Raw genomic sequence first — 26,600 nt, forward strand, 5'->3', positions numbered from 1 at the left:
TGCCCCTGCGAAAAGTTAATGCAGGACTGTTCAACACAAACTCCTGTAAATCTGGGTCTGTCTGGAGGATATGCCAACTTCTGGTAAGTGCTCGCCTTAGATTGAATGTTTGATTGGAGTAGGTTGTGATAAATCTGATCCTCTCATCAGCTATGTTATATTGTTGTGTACGATAAAGTACTTCTGATCTTACTATTCCCTCAACTTTCTTTACAGCCTGCCGAATGATATAATCACTATAACCTCGTTCCCTGAATCTAGTGCACATGATCTTACATTCCTGCTGATACTTGTCGTCGGTGCTACATATTCGGCTCGCTCTTAGGAGTTCACCATATGGTATACTCCTAATCAAATTCGGAGGATGAGCACTGTTAGCATTTAGTAGACCGTTGCCTGCTGTTATTTTTCTGTATAGTCTTGTCTGTACCAGATCGTTTTCAACATTCACTTCAACATCTAGGAACGGAATCGATGTACTGCTGTGCTGGTCACTCAATTTAAGGTTATATTGATTGTTGTTCAAGGTTGTCACGAAATTGAGTACCGAGTCCACATCACCTTTCCAGATGATGAAAATATCATCAATATACCGGCACCATAATACCACATTGTCATCATAGTTGGCTATATTGGAGGATACCTGTTCCTCCCACCAGCCCATAAACAAATTAGCATAGCTGGGGGCAAAACATGTACCCATCGCAGTTCCCTGGGTCTGCTTGTATATTTGGTCATCGAATAGAAAGAAATTATTAGTAAGACAGTACCATATCATGTCACAGATCATCTCAGTATGCATAAGATACAATAGAGACCTTGCTCTTAAATAATGTCTGACAGCTTTAAGGCCTCGTTCATGTTGGATACATGTATATAGGCTGGTTACATCCAAGGTCAGGAATAGAAAATCTCTTCTCCCAACCCAAACCATCCATCATCCTAATAAATTGTGTGGTATCCTTCCCATAGGAAGGTAAACATTCCACAAAGGGTCTCAAAAAGAAGTCTATATATCGTGAGGTGTTTTCAAGTAATGAATCAATAGATGATACAATCGGTCTACCAGGAGGATTATGTTTGTCTTTGTGCAATTTGGGCAAAAGATATAATACTGGGATTTTTGGATGATCACATTTTAGAAAGAGATATTCATCCCATTCCAATAAACCCCTCTCTCTCCAATCAACTAGTTTTCCATGAAATTGGAGAATAGACATTTTCAACTCCGCTTGATTAGCATGGACATAACAATTGCAATCACTCAATTGGCGCATTCATTCCCCCAAATATTGCATCTTATTGAGAACAACTACGTTGCCCCCCTTGTCAGATTCCCGAATAACAATATTAGGGTCCTTCCTTAAACTGTCTAGAGCCATTTTTTGTTTTTTAGAAAGATTGTCATATTTGACATTTTTAGAACCATATCTCATTTTCTTAAATTGATTTATCATATCTTTCTCAAATACTTGGATGGCTTCATTCTGAACAGCAGGCAAGAAAGTTGATTTTGGTCTAAAAGGACTAGGACATGATAGTTCCGTCTCTATGCCCAAATTAGATAAATTTACAAATGGATCATCATGAGCATTGGTATCATCGTCTAACACAGATAATGTATGCAACAGGTCGACATCCGAAATACATAATTTACTTAATAGTATCAGTTTTTTCCGTTTTGTCCGGACAAGTTTCGACCCTTATTTTATGTTTGTACCATTTTTTCAATTTTTGTTTTCTTGTAAAATGAAAAAGATCTATCCGGGTCTGTACATAATCGAAATTGTTAGTGGGGCAGAATGATAAACCCAGGGCTAGGAGACTTTCCTCCTCATTAGTTAACATTCTATTAGACAGGTTGACATCTATCATTGTGGAACTCTTTGCGTGCTCTCGTTGTCATTGCTGTTGCTACGGGAACTTCTTTTCTTTCTTCGTGCCTTCGCTGCACGGTTCCTCTTGCTCTGCCTCTCTGTCCTCTTCCCCTGCCCCTGGGTTGAAAATTCTTCCTTTGCTCTGTCCTTCCTTGATTTAAGAGGCGGAACTGTTTTAAAAAATTAGATCTATTAGTACTGGTATCTACATCCCGATTCTTCTCAACTGTAGTATCTGGTGCATCTGAGAGATTCTCATCAGATACATCACTCTCCTCTGTTAGACCCAAATTAATACCCGAACTAGCAGTATCATCCACAGGTGATGGATCCTTATAGTCTTCAGAATACATATGGTCATATTTGTGATGAAAAGTAAGGATCCTCCCTGATTGGTAGTCTTTGAAGTCACGTATGAATTTTCTCTGTTTCTTCATAGTGATTTCTTCCTCGAATTTAGAGAGTTTTTTATCCAAATTATTCTTCATCTCCTCAAAACTACTTTGTGATACCACAGTAAGAATAGATTTAATAGTTTTATCAATCTCCTCCATAATTCTTTCCCGATCTTTCGACGCATATTTAATCAAAATCCTCATCATATTGAGGGAGCTGGTTTTAGAGTTTTCAGCCCATTCCTCCAAAAGTTCCGGGTCAGGGTCTTCATATGAGGGAATCGTGTAAATGCGTAAACATCTTGGAACACGTTCCACCTCAATATATTGTTGAAGGGACTCAATCTCCCACCATTTAGAAAGTTCTTTCCTCATATGTTTCTCCAATTTATCATACATAAGTTGTATTTGTAGACCCGAACCTGCATTGTATCCTCCTTGTACGCCATCTCTGTCACGAATCTGCTGAGTGAAAAACAACTTGCTGGATTTCTCTTTTCTCTGAGCTTCCAATGAGGAGGCCATTGTTGCTAATAGTGTTGACCAATTTTACACACCTATTTGTAAACGTCTGTATGTGGGCACTAATCAAAATGAATACAGTCAAATATTTGCAAGGCCCACTCCGCACCGCACACTATCTGATACATATTCATTAAATGTTTCCTGAGTCGAAATATTATGATCAGCTCTCGCTATCTAATTTCAAATACTTCGTTGGAAAAATTAGAAAAATTATTATCCCAATTCCGATAAGTGTATGCAGCATTAATATCTTAAACTGCACTGGTTGGCTTTAAATGTCCAATACTATAAAATTACCACCCTGTCTTGATTTTTTTATCCTGATGGGTGAGAAAGTTTGGTAATATATTATGGGATTCCCGATCCCATATCAAGACCGTCGCAATTGAGCCCCAATAAGTCGGTGTTTTTTGAGATACATATATATATATATATATATATATACACACACACAAATATATATGATATAGTCACTGAAAATTCATGAGCTGAAATGTAATGAAAGTCAATATGATAACTGGCAAAAAAGAAAGATGAAACACTGCACTATGTTTGCTTAAGATAACTATCTTCACATGATAACACCCTGTGGCTTTTGATATATCCAATGTAATTGATTGATAAGTGTAATATAAAAATCATTCATTAATATCCTATGGTTCACCTGTGTACTCAGCATTCATATACTTGTTCTAATGGATACCCTAATATCACATTTGCTCTATGATTGATATTATGTGCAAATTCCACTAAATCCTCTTGTAGAAACAATGCAATTACTTTTGAGTTCTTATCCAAATAGGCAACTCCTTATGAAAATCCAAAAGTGTACTTAGGTTTCATAATCATTATAGAAGACTGTTTTGCTTTCCTTCTCTTATCTTATGACCAAGCTTACAAAACAACTCTGGAATGCACTTCTTAGTTTAAAGGAGACATTTATTGTTATTTTTACTTCACCACGAGGTTCCTGAAAGACGAGATTAGTAGGTTGGAAGCACACGTTTAAAAGTAGTCGCAGCAATGAAAGCAAAATATATCAAAGTACTTCTCAGTTGCAATGTACACAGCAAATACATGTGATTATATTATAGCATAACTTAAAAGTAAAGTATAAAGTCAAAATTGCATCACCGTAGGGCCTATCACTCCGCTTCATCTTTCTAATGCCTGCAAGTTGATTACTCCGGTTCAACTGCGAGAAAGAGATCTTCCACCCAAACGGGAGACAGGCAGCTGACGTCCGCTCCTGCCCGAAGTCAAGATCTTCCTTTTGCTGCTGCCCAGGGCCACCGTTACAAAAATGTGCCCCCTCCTCTCAGACTCGGGAAATGAAAACAAGCCTTCAGAGACTGGCCAGATCTCCTAGACCCCTCCTCTTCTCAAGGCTGAGCAGAAAGGAAAACACCAAATGTATGCTCTCTTATCAGCTAGGGTTTGGTGTGAATTCAATTTGAAAAACACAGCTTGGTCTATCATGTGGAAAAACACAGCTTGGAAAAACACAGCTTATCTGCAATGTCTCAACTGCAATGTCTAACTCCACGTTAAAGCCAATAGGCAGCTAACCTAAATACCAAATGTAATGTCTAATGCCATGTTAAAGCCAATAGGCAGCTGACCTACATACCAAATGTAATGTCTAATGCCATCTTAAAGCCAATAGGCAGCTGACCTACATACCAAATGTAATGTCTAATGCCATGTTAAAGCCAATAGGCAGCTAACCTAAATACAGAATGTAATGTCTAATGCCATGTTAAAGCCAATAGGCAGCTAAACTGAATACAGAATGTAATGTGCTACTGGTAAGCATTGAGCAAGTAATATGCGCAGTGGTGAAACACAAAGTCATTGGTCAAACACAATTAATAGCATAACACTCCACCCGAATGACCAATGCATTTTTGTTTACATACCTCTTATTTCAAACAAAAACAGAAAACTAAAACAGCAACAACAAAAAACATTATAAGCCAATCAGATTTGAATGATAAAAGCAATCACGGTAAAGCAATGGAAGTGGATTAACATATTGATCTCATAACCTTTCACATCAGATACATCTACAATGAAAAGACTGAAACTTATATACTCTGATTGGAATAATAGTGTCTCTAAAACAGCAAGTTGACGTAGCATGAGTTCTACTCATGTAAAGGTACACGGTCCACCTGAAAGGTTTGCTGGAATGTAAGCGAAAGTCAGAGTTCCACACACAAAAAAAAACACAGACAGTTAACTGGTAAGGTTGCTTAGTTCCAGTTGAAGAATGTAATCAGACAAGTTGACAAACTTTATATTGATCCCATGTAGAACTTGAACTGAAGGCGCCAGTTGCGCAAAATGGATCCATGGGGTTTGTACTTTAATCAGTCAGGTTCAGGTTGGGGGTTCGGTCCCTCCCCCGACCCCGCACGCACACACCCGAAGGGAGACCACACAGCACACTCATGGTCAGTGGCGAGTCTGGTAGGATCTGCAAAAGAAAAAAGTATGACTTTTCTTACAAATAACATTTGTCATCTGAAATGTGCCCTCCTTTCTCTTTTCTTTGTTTTATAATCAGCAGGATGTTTTTTGGGCCCTTTGTTATGATTTCTGCAGGTTCTGGAGGGTCATTTGGGGATTCTACCCAAACCTTAGCACTAAGGTTTTTATCTGCTGCACCACAGCTTCCCTTTCCTTGCACTGTCAGAAGGGCTGGGGCAGACTCCTTCTTTACCAAACCTCCATTCACTGCACTTGTGACAAGTTGGGCAATTCTTTCTTCAATCTGTATGGATGAATCAGATTCTCTTCTAGTTATCAGCATCATTTTGATTTTGACTTGGTAATCTGCAGCAACCACTCCCCCTAAAACCTGATCAGTTTGCCATATCTGTCCTGGTAACTTTCCTCTCCCCAACTGATCTTTGACTGTTAGTGGGGCAGATCTCTGTTGTGCGTGCTGACAAATAGGACATTGCAAAATCACAGTTTTTATCAAATCTAGGGGAATGTGCATCTCTCTAATCACTGTCCACCTGCAAGTGGCATTTTCTCCCAGATGTCCACATTTCTGGTACACCTACTTAGCCATCCCCACTAAGTCAGAATTCTGGGTGGACACTTCCGTCTCTGAATTTTTCTCTTTAACATCTGCAAGGAAATTGAACCAGTTATGTACAAGCCATGTGGAAAACCAAATGGCTAAACCATTGGCAGTGAACCAAGAATCAGTGTAAAAATGACACATCTCAAGCAGCTCTTGCTTTAAAGTCTGACACACATTGTACAACTCTGTTCCTTCTCCTGTGGTAGACAACAACTTTTTAGTAACCGGATTGTAATCATTAGTCAAACACACACGCTTCTTATCCTCAGGGGACAAGAATTCAAATGGTGCACTCAATTTCAATGGTGACTCTTCTACCTGTGGTACTCCCTGCACCCTCTCCTCATCCTGAAAAGGGGCTTGTGACACCTGTTCATGTAGGGCTGCAGTGATTCTAGCCCTGTCTTGCATGTACCAGATCCAGTGTATGATACTAGCCTCCTTTGCCTGTCCTATACTGTGAGATTTAGGTGAACTCATCACCCACTGCATGCTTGATATTTCAGGTTTCAGAATTACATTATATTAATGTCATTTGCTCAGTATTCACTAGAGCCCAATAACAAGTCTAAATCTTAATCCAAAGTTCCAGGGGCACTCTTGTCCTCCCCTGCTCCTGGTTTACATGTAAATCAGTGTTTCCCTCTTGCACTGCGCACAAATCTAAAGTCTGAATTATTTCATTTGCCAAATCAAAAGGGCACAGCTGCTCATGTTTTTTCCTAGTTACTTTGTACCAAAAGTGTTAAGATTTCACTCAGATGAGGGCTATACTGTTTCCAAAAATCAAACAAGCTCATGAAACTCTGTGTCTCTTGCTTAGTGCAAATAGTAAGAAACTCTCAAATCTTTTGTTTTACATGTGACAACATCTGTCTCTTTTCTGGATTCCACTGAATTCCCAGAAACTGCACATTTTGTGACAGTACTGCTGCCTTGTCTGAATTAATTTTAAACATCCTACTTTGCAAAAGCGGTCTGAAAATAACATTCTCAACTGTGTTCACAGTGTAATCTGTTAAGGAATGTACTTCAACTGCCAACAACCGTGGGCTGCTCTGCAGATCTACGCTCTGCTCATACTGAGGCTCACCTTTTTTAACCTTCTCATTACTGGAATGGGAAAAGCCAGATTCTACTACAATAGTTTTATAGATTTCAGCATTATCGTGCAATAATGTGTTCTAGCTAATTTGCTCTCGTAAATTCTTATTTTCATGTTCTAACTACCTACATCTCTCCTGCATTTTTCTGTAAGCAGACAAAAGTATCCAAACCCTTCTGTCAAGAACAAAAGGAACAACATTTCTTTCAAAAGGCACATTTTCTAAATATGCATCAAAGCACTCATCCCAAGACTCACAAAGTCCTGATAAACAAGAAAACATGTTTCCCACAGCACCATAAGGCAGTTTGACTTCACATGCATTTTTAAACATGGTCTGCCGTGCTTCTTTAATTCTCTAAACAACAAAAAAACAATTAGACTTTTAAATAGTGCACTTCCAATCTCTAACTCCGACTCCCAGACTGCCAATTAACGCCAAAATGTTTTGCTTTCCTTCTCTTATCTTATGACAGAGCTTACAAAACAACTCTGGAATGCACTTCTTAGTTTAAAGAAGACATTTATTCTTATTATTACTTCACCACGAGGTTCCTGAAAGACAAGATTAGTAGGTTGGAAGCACACGTTTAAAAGTAGTCGCAGCAATGAAAGCAAAATATATCAAGTACTTCTCAGTTGCAATGTACACAGCAAATACATGTGATTATATTATAGCATAACTTCAGAGCAAAGCATAAAAGTCAAAATTGCGTCACCGTAGGGCCTATCACTCCGCTTCATCTTTCTAATGCCTTCAAGTTGATGACTCCGGCTCAACTGTGAGAAAGAGTTCTTCCACCCAAACGGGAGACAGGCAGCTGATGTCCGCTCCTCCCGGAAGTCAAGATCTTCCTCTCGCTGCTGCCCAAGGCCACCGTTACAAAAACGTGCCCCCTCCTCTCAGACTCAGGAAATGAAAACAAGCCTTCGGAGACTGGCCAGATCTCCTCGGCCCCTCCTCTTCCCAAGGCTGAGCAGAAAGGAAAACACCAAATGTACGCTCTCTTATCAGCTAGGGTTTGGTGTGAATTCAATTTGAAAAACACAGCTTGGTCTATCATGTGGAAAAACACAGCTTGGAAAAACACAGCTCATCTGCAATGTCTCAACTGCAATTTCTAACTCCACGTTAAAGCCAATAGGCAGCTAACCTAAATACCAAATGTAATGTCTAATGCCATGTTAAAGCCAATAGGCAGCTGACCTAAATACCAAATGAAATGTCTAATGCCACGTTAAAGCCAATAGGCAGCTGACCTACATTCCAAATGTAATGTCTAATGCCATGTTAAAGCCAATAGGCAGCTAAACTGAATACAGAATGTAATGTGCTACTGGTGAACATTGAGCAACTAATATGCGCAGTGGTGAAACACAAAGTCATTGGTCAAACACAATTAATAGCATAACAAAGACTCCTTGTGAAACTAGCAAAGTGCAAAATGTGAGTTTGTATTCCTAATGGAAGACGTTTTGTGAAAAGTAGCAAAGTGCAAAATATGAATTTATAATCTTACATGTGACTCCTTGGGGAAATAAATACATACAAATCCTTATCCTTATACAAGTGTAGTACAGAAATAATTTTCTGATTCCAAAGAAGTTTTTTGGCGACAAAACAGGTTCTGATGATTCTAACTTTCAAGAATTCAGTCACAGCTGCAGCAAATGTGTATCATGGTTGCCCAGCAAGTATGTTGTTAACCGTTAAGAACTACACATTCAAGATTGCCATCACCTTTTTCAAGACTTGTTAGAGTCCTCTGGCTCCACTGCTAATGCAGCCCTTACTTTAACTCTGGTGTTTAATATAGCACATCCCTAGTTACAGTGTGTTTTTTGGATCTGTTTTTTCTCTGAGATTACAATGTCGCAGAGAAAGTCAGGATTCAAGCCCTGTCGTGAGTGTGGAGGCAAAATGTCGGTAACGGACCCACATTCTGACTGTTTGTGGTGTCTTAGTTCCGATCATGATGTTGACAAGTGTGATTCTTGTCAGCATATGAATCCTAAAGCCCTGAAAGAGCGCGAGGCCAAGCTTTTTCTGGCGAAGTCGAAAAAGAAGAAGAGACTCCATCGAAAAACCTCGTCACCGAAGTCTCATCGGCGTCATCGGGACTCCCAGCGTCGTCGAGATTCATGGGGCCGGTCGAGTAAAGAGAGGTCTCGGTCGAGGTCACCATCGACTCGGCGTCAGAAGACTTGGGAAGTCTCACTGTCACTCCCCATCCGTCGACGCCGTTGCCTTCTCCAGCCTCACCGACTTCGCCCGGGTCATCGGGCCAACCACCTTCAGTGTTTGAGGTTCCGCAGCCTCAAATGTTTTCTCCAACGTTGCAGACGTCGAGGCCGGCGTCGGTGTCACCTTCGAACCAGGCACCCCAGTACCCGGCTTTCCTGGCCCCTGGAGCTGATAATACCGCATTTTTAAATGCAATGTTCTCCATCTTCTAGCAGATGGCTCCAGGTGGTGGACCGGCTGGCCCTTCGGGCCCTTTGGCTTTCAACATGGGTGCTCCGGCTCCCCTTCGACCGGCACCCTTTATGCCCTTTCTCCCCCTGGGGAACATGGGTTCGGCGTCGGAAACGTCTCCGATGGCTCCTGAGGCTTCGACTCCGACAACTTCGGCTCCAGCAGCTTCGATGTTTCAACCAGTGGCGCCGTCTAGACCTCCTACGACTCCGAAGCAGTCCTCTCCATCCGACTCCTTGTTCGGCGCCGAAGGTTCCGGTGGCTCCTGTAGACCCGGCGTCGGACGGATCCGGAGATCGGCGTCGTTCTTCGACATCTGCTGACGCCATGTCGACGCTGAGGATTGTGGAGAGGCTGCACTCGAGGAGGCTTGCTCTCCGCCTCCCTGAAGAACAGGAGTACCAGAGACAGAACCTGGAGGAAGGAGAGATTGAGGACTCTCATGAGGGTCTCCATGGGCTGGATACTGCTAGTGGCCTAGATACTTCCCCCGAGTGGGACTTGTCATCTCCTGGGGAGTATACAGAAGAGGCGGCCACTTTTCATGCTGTTATCAGGAAGGCAGCTAACTTCTTGGATCTTCCTTTGCCGGTGACTGAAGCCAATCAGAATTTGTTGACAGAGGTGTTGCACCCGGCCTCTACATCAGCAGAACCACTTTTGCCGTTCAATGAGGCGCTGCTGGAACCTGTTTTGGAAGTCTGGAAGAAGCCGGTGTCTTCTTCAGCTGTCAATAGATCTGTGGCTAGGAGGTATCGGGCTGCACCGGCTGACCCTGGTTTTCTTACCAGACATCCAACACCTGAAAGCTTGGTGGTCCAGGCTTCCTGCTCGGCAAGGTCTGCTCCTGGCTCTTTTCCAACTGTGCCCTCGGATAGAGATTCCAAGAAGATGGACATGGCATCCAAAAAGGTGTTCTCGTCATGTAGCATGGCATTAAAGTCCACCAGTGCTACATGTATTTTAGGAAGGTACATTTATGCTCTGATGGATGAAATTGCATCTACGCATACGGAAGTCCCTCAGGGGTTATTGCATCTGGTATCGGACGTTCAGGCAGCTGCAACTCAGGTTATCCAATCTGGGTTGGATACAACTGACTCTGTGGCTAGAGCAATGGGCACTGCTGTAGTTACGAGGAGGCAGGCTTGGCTTTGTAACTCAGGATTTTCCTCGGATGTACAGTCGACCCTACTGGACCTTCCTTTTGATGGGGACAAGCTCTTTGGTGCCAAGGCGGATTCGGCCTTAGAGAGGTTCAAGGAGAGTAGGGCCACAGCCAAGTCGCTGGGCTTGCAAGCCACTTCTTCTGCCTCCTCCAGATTTTTTAGGAGGTTTCGAGGATTTGGTCGTGGCTCCTCCTCCTCCTCCTTTCGAGGGAAATTCCAGCAGCCTACCTCTGCTCTCTCCTATAGATCTTTTAGAGGGAGGGGTAGGGTCCGTACCAGGGGAGCCTCTCAGCAGCACTCTGCCTCTACCTCTTCCTCTGGAGGGGTGCAGCAGGGGAAGCAGCCTTAGGCTTCCACCAATCCCCACTCACTCCTCTCCTATAGGGGGGAGGTTACTGAATTTTCTCCACAAGTGGGAGGTCATCACATCAGACTCCTGGACCTGAGGATCTTGAATTGGTTCCTCAAACAGGAAAAGTTCAAGATGCTGACCCTAGATCAGGTGCTTTTGGCGTTGAACAATGGAGATTGGATGGTGTCTGTCGACTTGCAGGATGCTTACTTTCATATCCCGATACTCAAGTCGCACAGGAAGTATCTCCGGTTTGTGGTGGGGTCGCAGCACTATCAGTTTGCTGTCCTTCCGTTTGGTCTTACTTCAGCACCTCGAGTCTTCACGAAGGTGATGTCGGTGGTTGCGGCGGAGCTCAAAAGGAAGGGGATAGCAGTATTCCCTTGCCTGGACGACTGGTTGATCAAAGCCAAGTCCCCGGAGCTCGTGTTGCATCATCTGCAGTCGACAACCCAGTTGTTGTTCGACCTGGGCTTTTCGGTGAACGTACCCAAATCTCACCTAGAGCCCTCTCAGCGCCTCCTGTTCATAGGGGCAGTACTGGATACAACATTGAATCGAGCCTTTCCTCCGCCTCAGCGGATTCAGGACATTCAGGGGTTGGTTCCAATGTTTCAAAGTGGAGCGGTCATTCCAGTCCTCAAGGTCCTACGTCTGCTCGGTCTGTTTGCCTCCTGCATACTGTTGGTCACGCATGCTCGCTGGCACATGAGGGCTATTCATTGGTGTCTCTGGAGGCAGTGGTCTCAAGACAAAGGGGATCTCGCAGGTTCGGTAAAGATCTCCAGAGATGCTGCCACGGATTTGAAGTGGTGGATTGCGGGCGACAATCTTTCCCGAGGAAGGCCGTTCACGCAACCTCCACCAGTGACCACGGTAATAACGGATGCTTCAACTCTAGGGTGGGGAGCTCATCTGGGGGACCTGGAGATCAAAGGGTTTTGGTCTCCAGTGGAACAGATGTTTCACATCAATCTGTTGGAGTTACGGGCTGTACGTCTGGCTCTCAAGGCCTTCCTCCCATCCCTTTGCGGTCAGTCGGTTCAGGTCCTGACGGACAATACTACCGCAATGTGGTATATAAACAAACAGGGAGGGGTAGGGTCGTACCTTCTCTGCAGGGAAGCTCTTCGGCTATGGTCCTGGGCAAAGGACCATCAGATTTGCTTGGTAGCAAGTCATCTGGCCGGAGTCTTGAACGTACGTGCGGACAGTCTCAGTCGCCATTTCTCGGCTGACCACGAGTCGGGTCTCCATCCAGATCAAGTTCTTCTAATCTTCCAGATGTGGGGGTTTCCTCGGATAGATCTGTTTGCCACCCGGGAGAACTCGCACTGCCTGTTATTCTGCAGCCTCCAGTATCCGGTACAAGGAGCGTTGGGGGACGCGTTTCAGATGACCTGGTGCGGTCAGTTGCTTTACGCATTTCCCCCCATACCCTTGATTCCTCGAGTATTGAGGAAAATACGCCAAGACCGAGCCCAAGTCATCTTAATTGCTCCGGATTGGCCAAGGAGGGTGTGGTATTCCGATCTTCTCCAACTCTCACTGTGCCCTCCGCTCCGTCTCCCTCTCAGGGCAGACCTCCTCTCGCAGTCGCAGGGGCAGGTTTTACACCCCAACCTTCAGAGCCTGCACCTTCATGCCTGGAGATTGAACGGGGCAACCTGAGTTCCTTTTCTCTCCTGCCTGAGGTAGTGGATGTTATCTTATTGGCCAGGCGACACTCCACTAAATCTATCTACGCTAATAGGTGGTCTAAATTTGTGGTATGGTGTGGAGAGAGACAGATTGATCCCTTACGTGCTCATTTGTCGGATGTTTTATCTTTTGCTTTGTCTTTAGCACAGAGGGGTTGTGCAGTGGCTACTGTTAAGGGTTACTTGTCTGCCTTGTCAGCCTTTATTTGTCTTCCAGACCAGCCTTCTTTATTTAAATCTCCAATAGTACTTAGATTCTTGAAGGGCCTTATGAATAAATTTCCTCCAAATCCTTTTGTTATGCCTCAATGGGATTTGTCCTTGGTTCTAACTTTCCTTATGGGGTCCCCTTTTGAGCCTATGCATTCTTGCCCCATAAGATTGTTAGTTCTTAAAACAGTTTTCCTGGTTGCTATTACATCTGCAAGGAGAGTGAGTGAGTTGCAGGCTCTATCGGTAAAACCCCCCTATACACCTTTTTATTGGGATAAGGTGGTGTTGAGGACCCAGGCTGCTTTCCTTTAGAAGGTTGTTTCACCCTTTCATTTGGCCCAAACAATTACTCTATCCACGTTTTTTCCTCTGCCTCATCCGTCAAAGGAAGAAGAGAGACTACACCGCTTGGACCCAAAGAGGGCGTTAAGCTTTTATATAGACAGGACAAAGGATTTCAGGCTGGAGGATCAGCTTTTCATTGGATACGTGGGAAAGAGGAGAGGAAAAGCAGTCCACAAGAGAACACTCTCCAGGTGGGTTGTTCTTTGCATTAAAATGTGTTACTCTTTAGCAAAGAAGGATCCCCCTGATGGTATAAGAGCTCATTCCACCAGAGCTAACTCGGCCTCCTCGGCCTTGGCTAGGGGTGTTCCTGTGGTCGACATCTGCAAGGCCGCAACTTGGTCGTCCCTTCACACTTTTGCGAAGCATTACTGCTTGGACTCTGAGGTCAGAAGGGACGGCCATTTTGCTCGGTCAGTGCTGCAGGATTTCTTGGTTTGACCATTCAGGCACCCACCACTGAGTGCGGTACTGCTTTGGGACTCTATTCATTAGGTGAGGAATCCACAGGTAGTTGTATCCATCAGAAGAACGAGTTACTTATCTTCGGTAACGACTTTTCTGGTGGATACATTAGCTACCTGTGGATTCCTCACGGTCCCACCCGCCTCCCCGTTGCATGTTTGGTCTAACCAAGTAATTCTTGAGTGTGCTGGTTTTGAGGATTGGTATATATTATGTATATATGTTTATATGTATATATATAGTTCATATATTTATTTACTTGTTTAAAAAAAAAAATGGTAGGTTGAAATCTCGGAATGATGTGTTTGCTTGGAATATCATTAAATATTTATATTGTTCTTTCATCTCAATGGCCTGTTATTCTCAGGCACGTAAAAATGTTGGTACTGACGTCGGCACGTCGGCGAGGACCTCTTATTGCCTGTATGACGTCAGACGGCGTCGCGTGGGCAACTGTGACGTCCTCGTCGACGTGCAGAAGCTGGGAAGAAGATTTCCGTCAAGTGCTGGCGCAATGGGAGTATTCATTAGGTGAGGAATCCACAGGTAGCTAATGTATCCACCAGAAAAGTCGTTACCGAAGGTAAGTAACTTGTTCTTCTGTAGCAACTTTTGGCCAGGAATGTGCATTTAATGGGCCCCATTTGAAATCACCCTGGTAATCAGTGAGGTTTGTGGCAGACAAAGAGGGAGGGGTTGTCTTCAATATGATATTGGTTTTAGGATCTGGTGCAAATAATTCTAAGTATCATTTACAGTTTTGTCAGAAAGTGCAGGTGGTAACAGGAACTAAGCTTTACTAAAGAGTAACATGTGGGAGGCAGAGGATTATAACATTGTTTGTGTGGGGGAGCAAACCTGCATAGTTTCTGTTCTCCAATCTAGTTCCGGCCCTGGTGAAGCCAAATGGATTTTTCTGATGGATACAACTACCTGTGGATTCCTCACCTCATGAATACTCCCATGGCGCCAGCATTCTACGGAAATCTTCTTACTAGTCTCTGCACGTCGACGAGGACGTCACTGTCTCGCACGCGACGCCGTCTGACGTCATACAGGCAATAAGAGGTCCTCGACGACGTGCGGACGTCAGTTCCCTTTTTTCCGTGCATTCGAAACGGTTATCTTCGAGGGAGCAACTGTTACTCTTGCGGTTACAGTGTATATCTTGCTGCGTACTCTTTCTCCGTGGAAATAATGTCGCAGAGAAAGTCTGGATTTAAGCCTTGTCGTGAGTGTGGAGGCAAGATGTCGGTGACGGATCCTCATTCCGATTGCCTTTGGTGTTTGAGCTCCGACCACGACGTCTCGACTTGTGATTCATGTCAGCACATGAATCCGAAGGCCCTTAAAGAACGTGAGGCGAAGCTGTTTATGGCCAAGTCAAAGGAGAAGCATCACAAGAAGTCTTCTCCAAAACATCGGCGTCATCGAGACTCCCGGCGCCGTAGAGAATCTCGGCGTCATTCAAGGGAGGCTCGTTCCAGGTCTCCGGATCGGCGCCGAAAGACATGGGAGGTCAGCCCCACGGTGACGCCGCATCCTTCGACGCCGTTGCCCTCTCCGGCGTCACCAACTTCGCCTGGACAGGCGTCGGTGATTGAGGTATTGGAGCCTCAAGTGTTTTCTCCGGCGCAGACGCCGAGGCCGGAGTCGGGGTCGCCTCCGAGACAGGCACCCCAGTATCCGGCTTTTCCCACCCCTGGAGCCGATAGTTCCGCATTCTTGAATGCGATGTATGCCATCTTCCAACAGATGGCTCCAGGGGGTGCTCCGGCTGGGCCTTTGGCCTTTTCTTTGGGTGATCCTGCGCCTCTTCGGCCGGCACCCTTTATGCCCTTTCTCCCGTTTGGGAACGTGGGCTCGGCGCCAGTGTCGGCGCCGGTGGCCGCTCCGGTGGCTTCAGAAGGATTGGCCCCGGGGATTTCCATCCCGTCGACGTCGGGATTTCGGCCTGTGACTCCGGTGGGTCCATCTGCTTCAGCTGCTCTTTCGTCGGCGCCGAAGTTACATGTGGCGCCGGACGCGGCGTCGGTGGCTTCCGAAGATCGGCGCCGATCTTCGACTTCGGCGGAGGCATTGTCGACTCCGCGTATTGAACAACGACTTCATTCGAGGAGACGTGCTCTCCGGGTACTAGAAGAGCAGGAGTACCAACGAGCCCTAGAGGAAGGAGAGCTAGAGGACTCGGGTGATGGGCTGCGTGGACTGGAGTCGGCCAGTGGGCTGGACACTTCCCCTGAGTGGGACCTTTCGTCCCCGGGGGAATATACTGAGGAAGCTGCTTCCTTTCATACAGTGGTACGGAAGGCAGCTAGTTTTTTGGACCTGCCTTTGCCGGTGGTGGAGGCAAAACAAAACCTTTTGACGGAGGTGTTGCATCCGGCCTCAGCCGCGGCGGAGCCTCTGTTACCTTTTAATGACGCTCTGCTGGATCCGGTTTTAGAGGTGTGGAAGAGGCCGGCATCTTCCCCAGCAGTTCACAGAGCCGTGGCCAGGAGGTATCGGACGGCTCCAACTGATCCTGGTTTCCTATCTAGGCACCCTACGCCGGAGAGCTTGGTAGTGCAGGCCTCCTGTTCGTCCAAGTCAGCGCCTGGTTCTTTCCCGACGGTGCCTGGGGACAGAGACTCAAAAAAGCTAGAGGCGCAGTCGAAGAAGATTTTTTCGTCCTGCAGTCTGGCGTTAAAGGCCACTAATGCGACCTGTATCCTGGGGAGGTATATTCATGCTCTGATGGATGACATCTCCTCTTCGTTTACAGAGCTTCCCCAGGGTCTTTTGGATCTTGTCTCTGATGCCCAGGCTGCTGCGACCCAAATTATCCAGACGGGACTGGATACCACCGACTCGGTAGCCAGAGCAATGGGCACAACTGTGGTGGAAAGGAGACAGGCCTGGCTCCGTAACTCGGGCTTTTCGCCAGATGTACAGTCCACATTGTTGGATCTCCCGTTTGATGGGGACAAACTGTTTGGGGCTAAGGCTGATTCGGCCTTGGAACGGTTTAAGGAGAGCAGGGCCACGGCTAAGTCGTTGGGACTCCAAGCTCCTTCTTCCACGGCCTCTTCCAGATTCTTCAGGAGGTTTCGTGGATTTGGGCGTGGCTCTTCCTCCTCTTCCTTTCGGGGAAGATATCAGCAACCTGCCTCTTCCCACCCCTATAGATCTTTTAGGGGGAGGGGTAGGGTCCGCACCAGGGGAGCCTCTCAGCAGCACTCTGCCTCTTCCTCATCCTCTGGCGGGGTGCAGCAGGGGAAGCAGCCTTAGGCTTCCACCATTTCCCACTCACTCCTCTCCTGTAGGGGGAAGATTACAGCATTTTCTCACCAAATGGGAGACTGTTACGTCGGACACTTGGGTTCTCAGTGTTGTGGGAAAAGGCTACACCCTTCCCTTTCGGGAGTTTCCGCCCCTCATCCCGCCCCGCCCTTCGTATTGTTCACAAGAACACCTCCTGTTGCTAGAACAGGAGGTAGAAGTCCTCCTTTTAAAGGGCGCGGTGGAGTTGGTCCCGGAGCAGGAAAGGGGTCAAGGAGTTTACTCAAGGTATTTCCTGATTCCCAAGAAGGATGGTCGTTTGAGACCAATTCTGGACCTGAGGATCTTGAATTGGTTCCTCAAGCAGGAAAAGTTCAAGATGCTGACCCTAGCACAGGTGCTTTTGGCGTTGAACATGGAAGACTGGATGGTGTCTGTCGACTTGCAGGATGCTTACTTTCATATCCCGATACTCAAGTCACACAGGAAGTATCTCCGGTTTGTGGTGGGATCGCAACACTACCAGTTTGCGGTCCTTCCGTTTGGTCTTACTTCAGCACCTCGAGTCTTCACGAAGGTGATGTCGGTGGTTGCGGCAGAGCTCAGAAGGAAGGGGATAGCAGTATTCCCTTACTTGGACGATTGGTTGATCAAAGCCAAGTCCCCGGAGTTTGTGTTGCGTCATCTGCAGTCAACAACCCAGTTGTTGTTCGACCTGGGCTTTTCGGTGAACGAGCCCAAATCTCACCTGGAGCCCTCTCAGCGCCTCCTGTTCATAGGGGCAGTACTGGATACAACATTGGGTCGGGCCTTTCCTCCGCCTCAGCGGATTCAAGATATTCAGGATTTGGTTCCAATGTTTCGAAATGGAGCGGTAGTTCCAGTCCTCAAGGTCCTTCGTCTGCTCGGTCTTTTTGCCTCCTGCATTCTGTTGGTCATGCATGCTCGCTGGCACATGAGGGCTCTTCAGTGGTGCCTCCGAAGGCAGTGGTCTCAACACAGAGGGGATCTAGAGGGTACTGTCAAGATCTCCAGAGATGCTGCTGTGGATTTGAAGTGGTGGATTGCAAGCAACAATCTTTCACAAGGAAAGCCGTTCCAGCAGTCGCCACCAGTGGCCACAGTCATAACGGATGCTTCCACTCTAGGGTGGGGAGCTCATCTGGGGGATCTGGAGATCAAAGGTCTTTGGTCTCCAGAGGAACAGATTTTTCACATCAATCTGTTAGAGTTACGGGCTGTACGTCTGGCTCTCAAGGCCTTCCTCCCTTCCCTTCGTGGTCAGTCGGTACAGGTCCTAACGGACAATACTACCACGATGTGGTACATAAACAAGCAGGGAGGAGTGGGGTCGTACCTTCTCTGCAGAGAAGCTCTTCGACTATGGTCCTGGGCAAAGGACCATCGGATTTGCTTGATAGCAAACCATCTGGCCGGAGTCTTGAACGTGCGTGCGGACAGTCTCAGTCGCCACTTCTCGGCAGACCACGAGTGGCGTCTCCATCCAGATCAAGTCCGTTTAATCTTCCACAAGTGGGGGTTTCCTCGGGTAGATCTGTTCGCCACTCGAGAGAACGCGCATTGTCCGTTGTTCTGCAGCCTTCAGTATCCGATGCAGGAAGCGTTGGGGGACGCGTTTCAAATGACCTGGTGCGGCCAGTTGCTTTACGCGTTTCCTCCCATACCCTTGATTCCTCGAGTATTGAGGAAGATTCGCCAAGACCGGGCTCTAGTAATCTTAATAGCTCCGGATTGGCCAAGGAGGGTGTGGTACTCCGACCTTCTCCAACTCTCAACGTGCCCGCCGCTCCGTCTCCCTTTCAGGGCAGACCTCCTCTCACAGTCGCAGGGGCAGGTTCTACACCCCAACCTCCAGAGTCTGCACCTACATGCCTGGAGATTGAACGGGGCAACCTGAGTTCCTTCTCTCTCCCGCCTGAGGTAGTGGATGTTATATTAGCGGCCAGGCGACACTCCACTAAATCTATCTACGCTAATAGGTGGTCTAAATTTGTTGCGTGGTGTGGAGAGAGGCAGATTGATCCTTTACATGCTCATCTATCGGACGTTTTGTCTTTTGCTCTATCTCTGGCGCAGAAAGGCTGTGCAGTGGCTACCATTAAAGGTTATTTATCGGCCTTGTCAGCCTTCATATGTCTTCCAGACCAACCATCTTTATTTAAATCCCCTATTGTTATCAGATTCTTGAAAGGTCTTCTAAATCAATATCCTCCAAAGCCATTCGTTATGCCGCAATGGGATTTGTCCTTAGTCCTGACTTTCCTTATGGGGTCCCCTTTTGAACCTATGCATTCTTGCCCCTTGAGGTATTTGGTTTTAAAAACAGTCTTCCTGATAGCTATAACATCAGCAAGGAGAGTGAGTGAGTTGCAGGCCTTATCAGTAAAACCCCCTTATACAACTTTTTATGGGGATAAGGTGGTGTTGAGGACCAAGGCTGCTTTCCTCCCGAAGGTTGTTTCACCCTTCCATTTGGCTCAGGCAATTACTTTGTCCACGTTCTATCCTCCGCCTCATCCTTCCAAAGAGGAAGAAAGACTGCACCGTCTGGACCCAAAGAGAGCGTTGAGCTTCTTTATCGATAGAACAAAGGATTTCAGGCTGGAGGATCAGCTGTTTATTGGATACGTGGGCAAGAGGAGAGGAAAGGCAGTCCACAAGAGAACACTATCCAGGTGGGTTGTTCTTTGCATTAAAATATGTTACTCTTTGGCAAAGAAGGATCCTCCTGAGGGCATTAGAGCTCATTCCACCAGAGCTAAGTCGGCCACTTCGGCCTTAGCCAGAGGTGTTCCTGTGGTCGACATCTGCAAGGCCGCAACTTGGTCGTCCCTTCACACTTTTGCAAAACATTACTGTTTAGATTCTGAGGTTAGAAGGGACGGCCATTTTGCACGGTCAGTGCTGCAGGATTTCTTGGTTTGACCATTTAGGCACCCACCGCCGGGCGTGGTACTGCTTTGGGACTCTATTCATGAGGTGAGGAATCCACAGGTAGTTGTATCCATCAGAAGAACGAGTTACTTACCTTCGGTAACGACTTTTCTGGTGGATACATTAGCTACCTGTGGATTCCTCACGGTCCCACCCGCCTCCCCGTTGCCTTTATGGTCTTGCCAAGTAATCCTTGAGTGTGCTCCTCTTGGTCTTTGAGGGTGCAATAGATGTATATATATAATATATTTATATATATGTAGGTATATGTCTATATATCTTTATGTATATACTTGGTGTGTGTATATATTTTAAAAGAGAGAGTTTTATATATATATATATATATATATGTACATAAAAAGATTTACAGTTATTCATACAATGTGGTGTATTTTTACATTATAATGGATGTTGCTTTGTTCTTTCATTGCATTGCCTGGTTGTTCTCATGCACGTAAAAAATGATTGGTACTGACGTCCGCACGTCGTCGAGGACCTCTTATTGCCTGTATGACGTCAGACGGCGTCGCGTGCGAGACAGTGACGTCCTCGTCGACGTGCAGAGACTAGTAAGAAGATTTCCGTAGAATGCTGGCGCCATGGGAGTATTCATGAGGTGAGGAATCCACAGGTAGCTAATGTATCCACCAGAAAAGTCGTTACCGAAGGTAAGTAACTCGTTCTTTTGGGGCGTTCTAAATATCTGCTTAAATATAGTAGTGTGCAACAACAGTTGGCCTAAGAGTAACTATTGCACGAAATTCACACCTCCCAATATTGCATCTGAGCAGGGAAACAGACAGCAGAGAAAACTTAAGACATGTGGCTTAGCTGGAGTTGAAGCCTCCTAGCATATGGACATTTCTTACTAGCACAGCTGTAGATCTGTAAGAGCGATCATGGTTCTCAGAAGTATGTGAAGAAAGTTAAATATAAATTGAATGGGGAGAGTACTTTTGTTTTTAAAAACAGTGAATTAGTCCCCCTACAAACTGACATACATCACTTTCAGTGATACCTAAGACTTTGAATAGCTTTGAAAATCTGAGCAGTTCAGTCTCTTTGGGGTGTTATATATTTGTGTCTCTTAACCTCTTTGCCAGACTTTGGGTCAGATAATGAGGTCGATAGGCTGTGAAAATCTATGGCTGTTCTCAATGTTATTTGTGTTTCTAAACATGGCCTCATTAAAATGGCCAACCGGGGATTAACCATATAATGGGGAATCATCTCTCATATGAATCTATAAAACATACCACATACAGGTAGTGTAGTTGGATATAAGTATGTTTTTCTTGTCTGGGCTTTAGTGAAGACTGGAATCTCCCTCAAAATTAGACGGGTTTACTGAAACATTTTTCTGTATAAAGCTACTTATCTCCTTGAAAGACAGTCTTCTCATAAATGGAAAGAACTGAGAGCATTAGGATTGCTTTTCATGTGCTTTGCAAATTCTCCTGGGTAATTTCAACAGCTTTACCATTGGGAACTATTCTCTTGACAATATTAACAGTATTAATAGTTCAAATTGTTCCAGGAAAACTGGAACCAAAATTTAAACCTGGGTGTTTTGAAGTCTGCCCGGTAGATGATAAATCTGTGCTGAAGAACTATTATTGGAGGTAAGTAGCCTTTTCTTTTATCTCTCCTGCTATTTCTTTGTTCTATTTTTTACCATAATATTTTAAACTGCATAGCAAACTGTATTTCATGTTTTACTTTTTCTTCAGTTTAGCTTCTTGTTTGAATGTATGGTTTGTCTGCTGGTAAATTATTAAAACAATAAATGTGTAAACTTCTCAATTCTAATTTAGTTTCTAAAAGAGGGAATCAGTTACTTGTTGACTATGCTTAACGTGAAATGCCCTGTTAAGCTAGAAGGTGGGGTGTCATTCCAGGACCTAAATACTGCTACACTTCTCAGTCAAGGTAAATACTGTTTGTAATTGTATTGACGCCATAAAGTACATAAATGTATTTTAAGGGAAGTGTATTTTATTAATTATTCTCCTTCTACATACTTTATTACAAGTATAGCATAGCCATCTGCCCGCAGGGGATTCTACTCCTCTATACCACAAGTGGTGCAATATTTGCAATTCCAAAAGTACCAGCTCTAAAAACACCTGACCCTGTTTTACTGGTTGTGGAGCCACAGCCTGTAAAACCATAGTTGGAGAGGGACAGGGGCTATGGCCAGAGGTGCAGCCCCGCCCATCCAAGCCGCTACACCATGATGAGAGCAGACAACACTCCCCCACTGAGGCCTCAACAGCCCCTTGCCCCCCAGGCTCTCCCTTCCCCAGTTGGAAAACCTGCACCAACCACCCCACTCTTACATAATGCCTGTTTAGAGCAGTCCACAATTATCAGCGGTATACCTGGAATCCAGGAAAACATGCAGATTGATTTTCATCCCATGCTATTGAGTGTGCTATTTTATCACTCATTCTGCTTGGTTTTATGTGTGTGGATACCATCTGTAATCAGAGATTCCAGACAACTGCTATATCATCACCTAAATATGGGCACATCATATGAGAGCTTAAGTGTTTATAGCATACAAAAATAACTGCATTCTTCTAATGGTCATTACAACATTATCATGATTGTGCACAGAGCTAGGGGAGTGTAGTTCCTAGGAGCACCTTCTTGTTCTAAAATGCAACTTTGCGTAATTAGCAAAGATCTTGTGGTTCGTCCTTCAAACTGGAAAAAGTAGATAGCTGTGAGCTGCAAAACTTATTGTCATGGGAGATATCAGAAAACGATTGCCAAGATAGCCATTTGCAAACTAACCTATCTTGGGTATAAAAAGTAAATTTTGTCATGGTTATATTTTGCTTGTGACTGCAGAAAGGAGGAAGTTTACAGACAGACAAGTTTACAGACTCTACCTTTTGTGAATTTGTATATGGGTTTCTTTGAAAAGGAGCAATTCTGGCAGAACTGTCCCCTGGAATTAATTCAACATGTTATATACTTGGGCAGATAAATAGACGACGTACTAATGTTTTGGTCTGGTGATGCCAGTCCCTGAGGTCTGTTTATTCAACATCTTAACATCAATGTTTTCAACATCAAATTTTCGAGTTTTCACAGCGACACTAGAGTTGATTTCCTAGATGTCACCCTATATATTGAAGATGACAAAATATGTTCTAAGATGTACAGAAAACCTACAGCCTGTAACTCGATACTACATGCACAAGTTCTCATCCCCAATCACAAATTAAGGCTATCTCCTAAGGAGAAGCCATTAGAATCAGATGCAATTGCAGTCAAGATGATGTATATGCACGTGAACTACAAAGAATGGTACAGCGCTTCCTAACACAAGGCTATCCGAAAAACCTCTTAAAAGACACAAGCAAGAGAATCAGAAAGATAAACCGGCAAGCTCTTCTCACTGCCCTCATTAAAGGTAAACGCAAGGAACGTAACAACTTGTCTCTTATCATCCCCTACAGCACCCTCAGACCTTAGATCTATAAGATTCTTCAAAAACATTGGTCCTGTCTACTAGCTGACAATACCATGAAAAAAGGGATTACCAATAGACCAAGTATCACACATAGCAGGGGGCGTACACTATGCAGCCGGCTATGCCACAGCTTCATGCCATCTGCAACAAACGAAACGTGGTTACCCAAACCACCCAGTGGCTTCCACAAATGTTGGCATTTAAATATTTGGTGTTATGTTAAAGATAAAATAGCTCCCATTAAATATAACACTAAGACATCCTACAGGATCTCTAAATTTATGAACTGTAATACCAGACATGTAGTATATTGTATAATATGTATTTGTAAACCTGTTTATGTGGGTAGCACCATCAGGCCTTTCAAAGAAAGAATTCAAGAGCATATCAGGGTTATTAGGAAAACAATACAGATTATCCTTTTGCAACCCATTATAACTCCACACATGGGCAAAAAGAAGTTCTGAGGATTACTGTCCATGGCATTGATACTTTAGGTGCCTGTCCACGAGGTGGAAACAGGACCCTTATGTTAAGACGTATGGAGAGCAAGTGGATTGTTAAACTCAGAGCAGTTGAGGAGGGGCTCAATATTAAGAAGGATTTAGTTGTCTTCCTGTAAAGCATTTATACTGTGTACTGTAGTTATGCAGATGTTTTATTACTCTTTTCAGTTTTGAATTATTCTGGTACTGTACATAACAATGTATGCACTATGTTAACATGCTAGCCCTTTGCATTCACTTATGTCTGGCAATAGAGCTTAAGTACCTACAGATAATTTGTCATGTATGGATTTGATGTTATTTTTTAACAGCAATATTACCCCAGCAATGTTTTTTATAATGTGCCTCCATTTCTCTTTTGACGTGTTTGATTATGCGGGTTCACCAGGACTATGGCTATGGTCACGTTACTTTTATATTTTTTCTGTGACATAACATATTTCCCATGTACAAGCATGGAATGTTTTGTTTGACATGGAAGGCTCATCGCAATTTATTTGCAAAGATTTAGTTAATTGATTTTATCATATGCCTTATCTGTTGCCTTTAGTATACTTTCTGATTTGGGGTTTTCAAAATTGAATAATTATAATTTATGTAGTCTCTTTTCTCTTTTTGATGTAATTTTTCGTTCCAACATGGTATTACATTCGCTGTATCTCATGAGATTTATAGTGTGCATGCTCCTTATACTTGCGTTTTTTTGACAGCACTCTATACTTTTCTATAATTCTGCATGTTTTTTGACACCACTCTAATATAGTGCCTTTTCGCACGTTCCCCCACATTGACCGCTGTGTCTAGTCCTCTTTCTTCCGCCATGATATTTGCTGTTAAATAGGACAAAATGGTGGCACCCGTACAGCCTGTATACTTACTTCATTCCAGTACGCGGTACGATTTTGATATGGTAAGGCGTCTTTTATGTGTCCATCCCGCTGGTCCAGCAGAACTTTACTTTTGGCCTCTCACTATTTACCACCATAGTTATGCAAGTGTTTCATTCTTAGACCTTCTCCTTTGCTTTATCGATAACTATGATACTACTGGATGATTTTTACCCTCCTGTCCCTTATCATACCTATCATCCTCGTCCATATTATTTTTCTGAATTGCACAATGTCCTTGTTCGTGCACATATTGGGTCCATCTCTTTATTTCTCCTTTATCCAAACTATGGTATTTTCGTACTTGACATGTCTCTTCTAGACGCAGGGTTTTTGCTACATGTGTACCATATAAATACCCATACAGTAGCACCTTTTATCTCTGACATTGCCTATTGCAGGATTTGTGAACAGGCGCCCTTTCCTTATTTACGATGACTGTTTAATCCGGACACCCATAATGTAGTATACTTATACTTATTGTATTGCACAACCTTTCTATCTCATTTTTCCTGAGAACAAGTGATGTTATTTTACTCTCATAACGATACTTGCCTTTGTCTTGATTGCGGTATCCTCTCTATCCAGGCTTATCATGGCCGTGCTCACCAGCTATATTGCATAATCTTTCAGAATTTGGCAACTACAATTCAAGATTTATGCTCTTTCTCGATGTTTTGAACCTCGCAACACTACAACTACCTGTGGATTCCTCACCTAATGAATTTTCCCCATGCCGTATGACGTCACCCAAGCAGTAAGCGGTCCTCGTCGGCGTGCAGACGTCAGTTACCACCAATTTTTACGTGCCTTTGAGGCGAACAAGTGAACATTGATACTACCTATTTGACATGAACACATCAATCAAAACTTATATCCCATCATTTAATTCAACCAATAGAAAAAAATAACGAGAAGAAGTGTACATCCTACTGTATACAGCTCCACAATATCAAATATATATATATATATATATATATATATATATATATATATATATGTTCAATGGCATGTGTAGCTGCAGATACACATGCTTTGCACATCCCGCCATCTAGTGTTGGGCTCGGAGTGTTACAAGTTGATTTTCATCGAAGAAGTCTTTTCGAGTCACGAGATTGAGGGACTCCTCCCCTTTCGGCTCCATTGCGCATGGGCGTTGACTCCATCTTAGATTGTTTTCTTTCCGCCAATGGGTTCGGACGTGTTCGGAAAGATAGTTAGAATCTCGGAAAATTCGACGGTATTGTTTGCGTCCGGTATCGGGTTAGTTACAACAGATCGACACCGATTTTTGAAGAGCTCCGGTGGCCATTCGGGGTTTTTCGATCCCCCGTCGGGGCCTGGTCGGCCCGACCACGTGTCTCTTCAAGGCTAATGGAACGGACCCCATTCCGCTTCTGCCCCAAATGTCACAACAAGTATCCTTATACAGATCAGCACCTGGTCTGCAACTTGTGTTTGTCTCCAGAACACAATGAAGATACTTGTGAAGCCTGTCAAGCGTTTCGGTCGAGGAAGACATTAAGAGACCGAAGAGCGAGAAGACTGCAGATGGCGTCGGCGCCGACAGGACAAAGAGACTTGGAGGAGGAAGAAGAAACCTTCTCCATCGAGGATTCAGACTCGGGCGAGGTCGATCCCGAACAGACACCTAAAACCGTGAGTAAGACGTCGACACACAAAACTCACGAGAAGATCGCAAAAGCCCAGGGGACGCCACCGCCAGCAGCCATGGCTTAACCCGAAAATTAGGTGACCGATCATCGGCACCGAAAAAGGGCAGGCATG

The 26,600-nt window shown here is 44.6% G+C and overlaps 1 protein-coding gene across 2 annotated transcripts in view; it reads left to right on the forward strand.

Moving 5' to 3' along the window:
- Positions 1-26,600, forward strand: part of RIMOC1 (RAB7A interacting MON1-CCZ1 complex subunit 1) — a 238,513-nt gene that overhangs the window by 183,223 nt on the left and 28,690 nt on the right. For both annotated transcript variants that reach the window (XM_069221457.1, XM_069221454.1), the window contains one exon: positions 21,750-21,864. In XM_069221457.1, coding sequence (XP_069077558.1) covers positions 21,750-21,864 — 115 coding nt within the window. The remainder of the gene's footprint in view (positions 1-21,749; positions 21,865-26,600) is intronic.

This window comes from Pleurodeles waltl, chromosome 1_1 (genome assembly GCF_031143425.1).
Source record: "Pleurodeles waltl isolate 20211129_DDA chromosome 1_1, aPleWal1.hap1.20221129, whole genome shotgun sequence".
NCBI classification, from domain to species: domain Eukaryota; kingdom Metazoa; phylum Chordata; class Amphibia; order Caudata; family Salamandridae; genus Pleurodeles; species Pleurodeles waltl.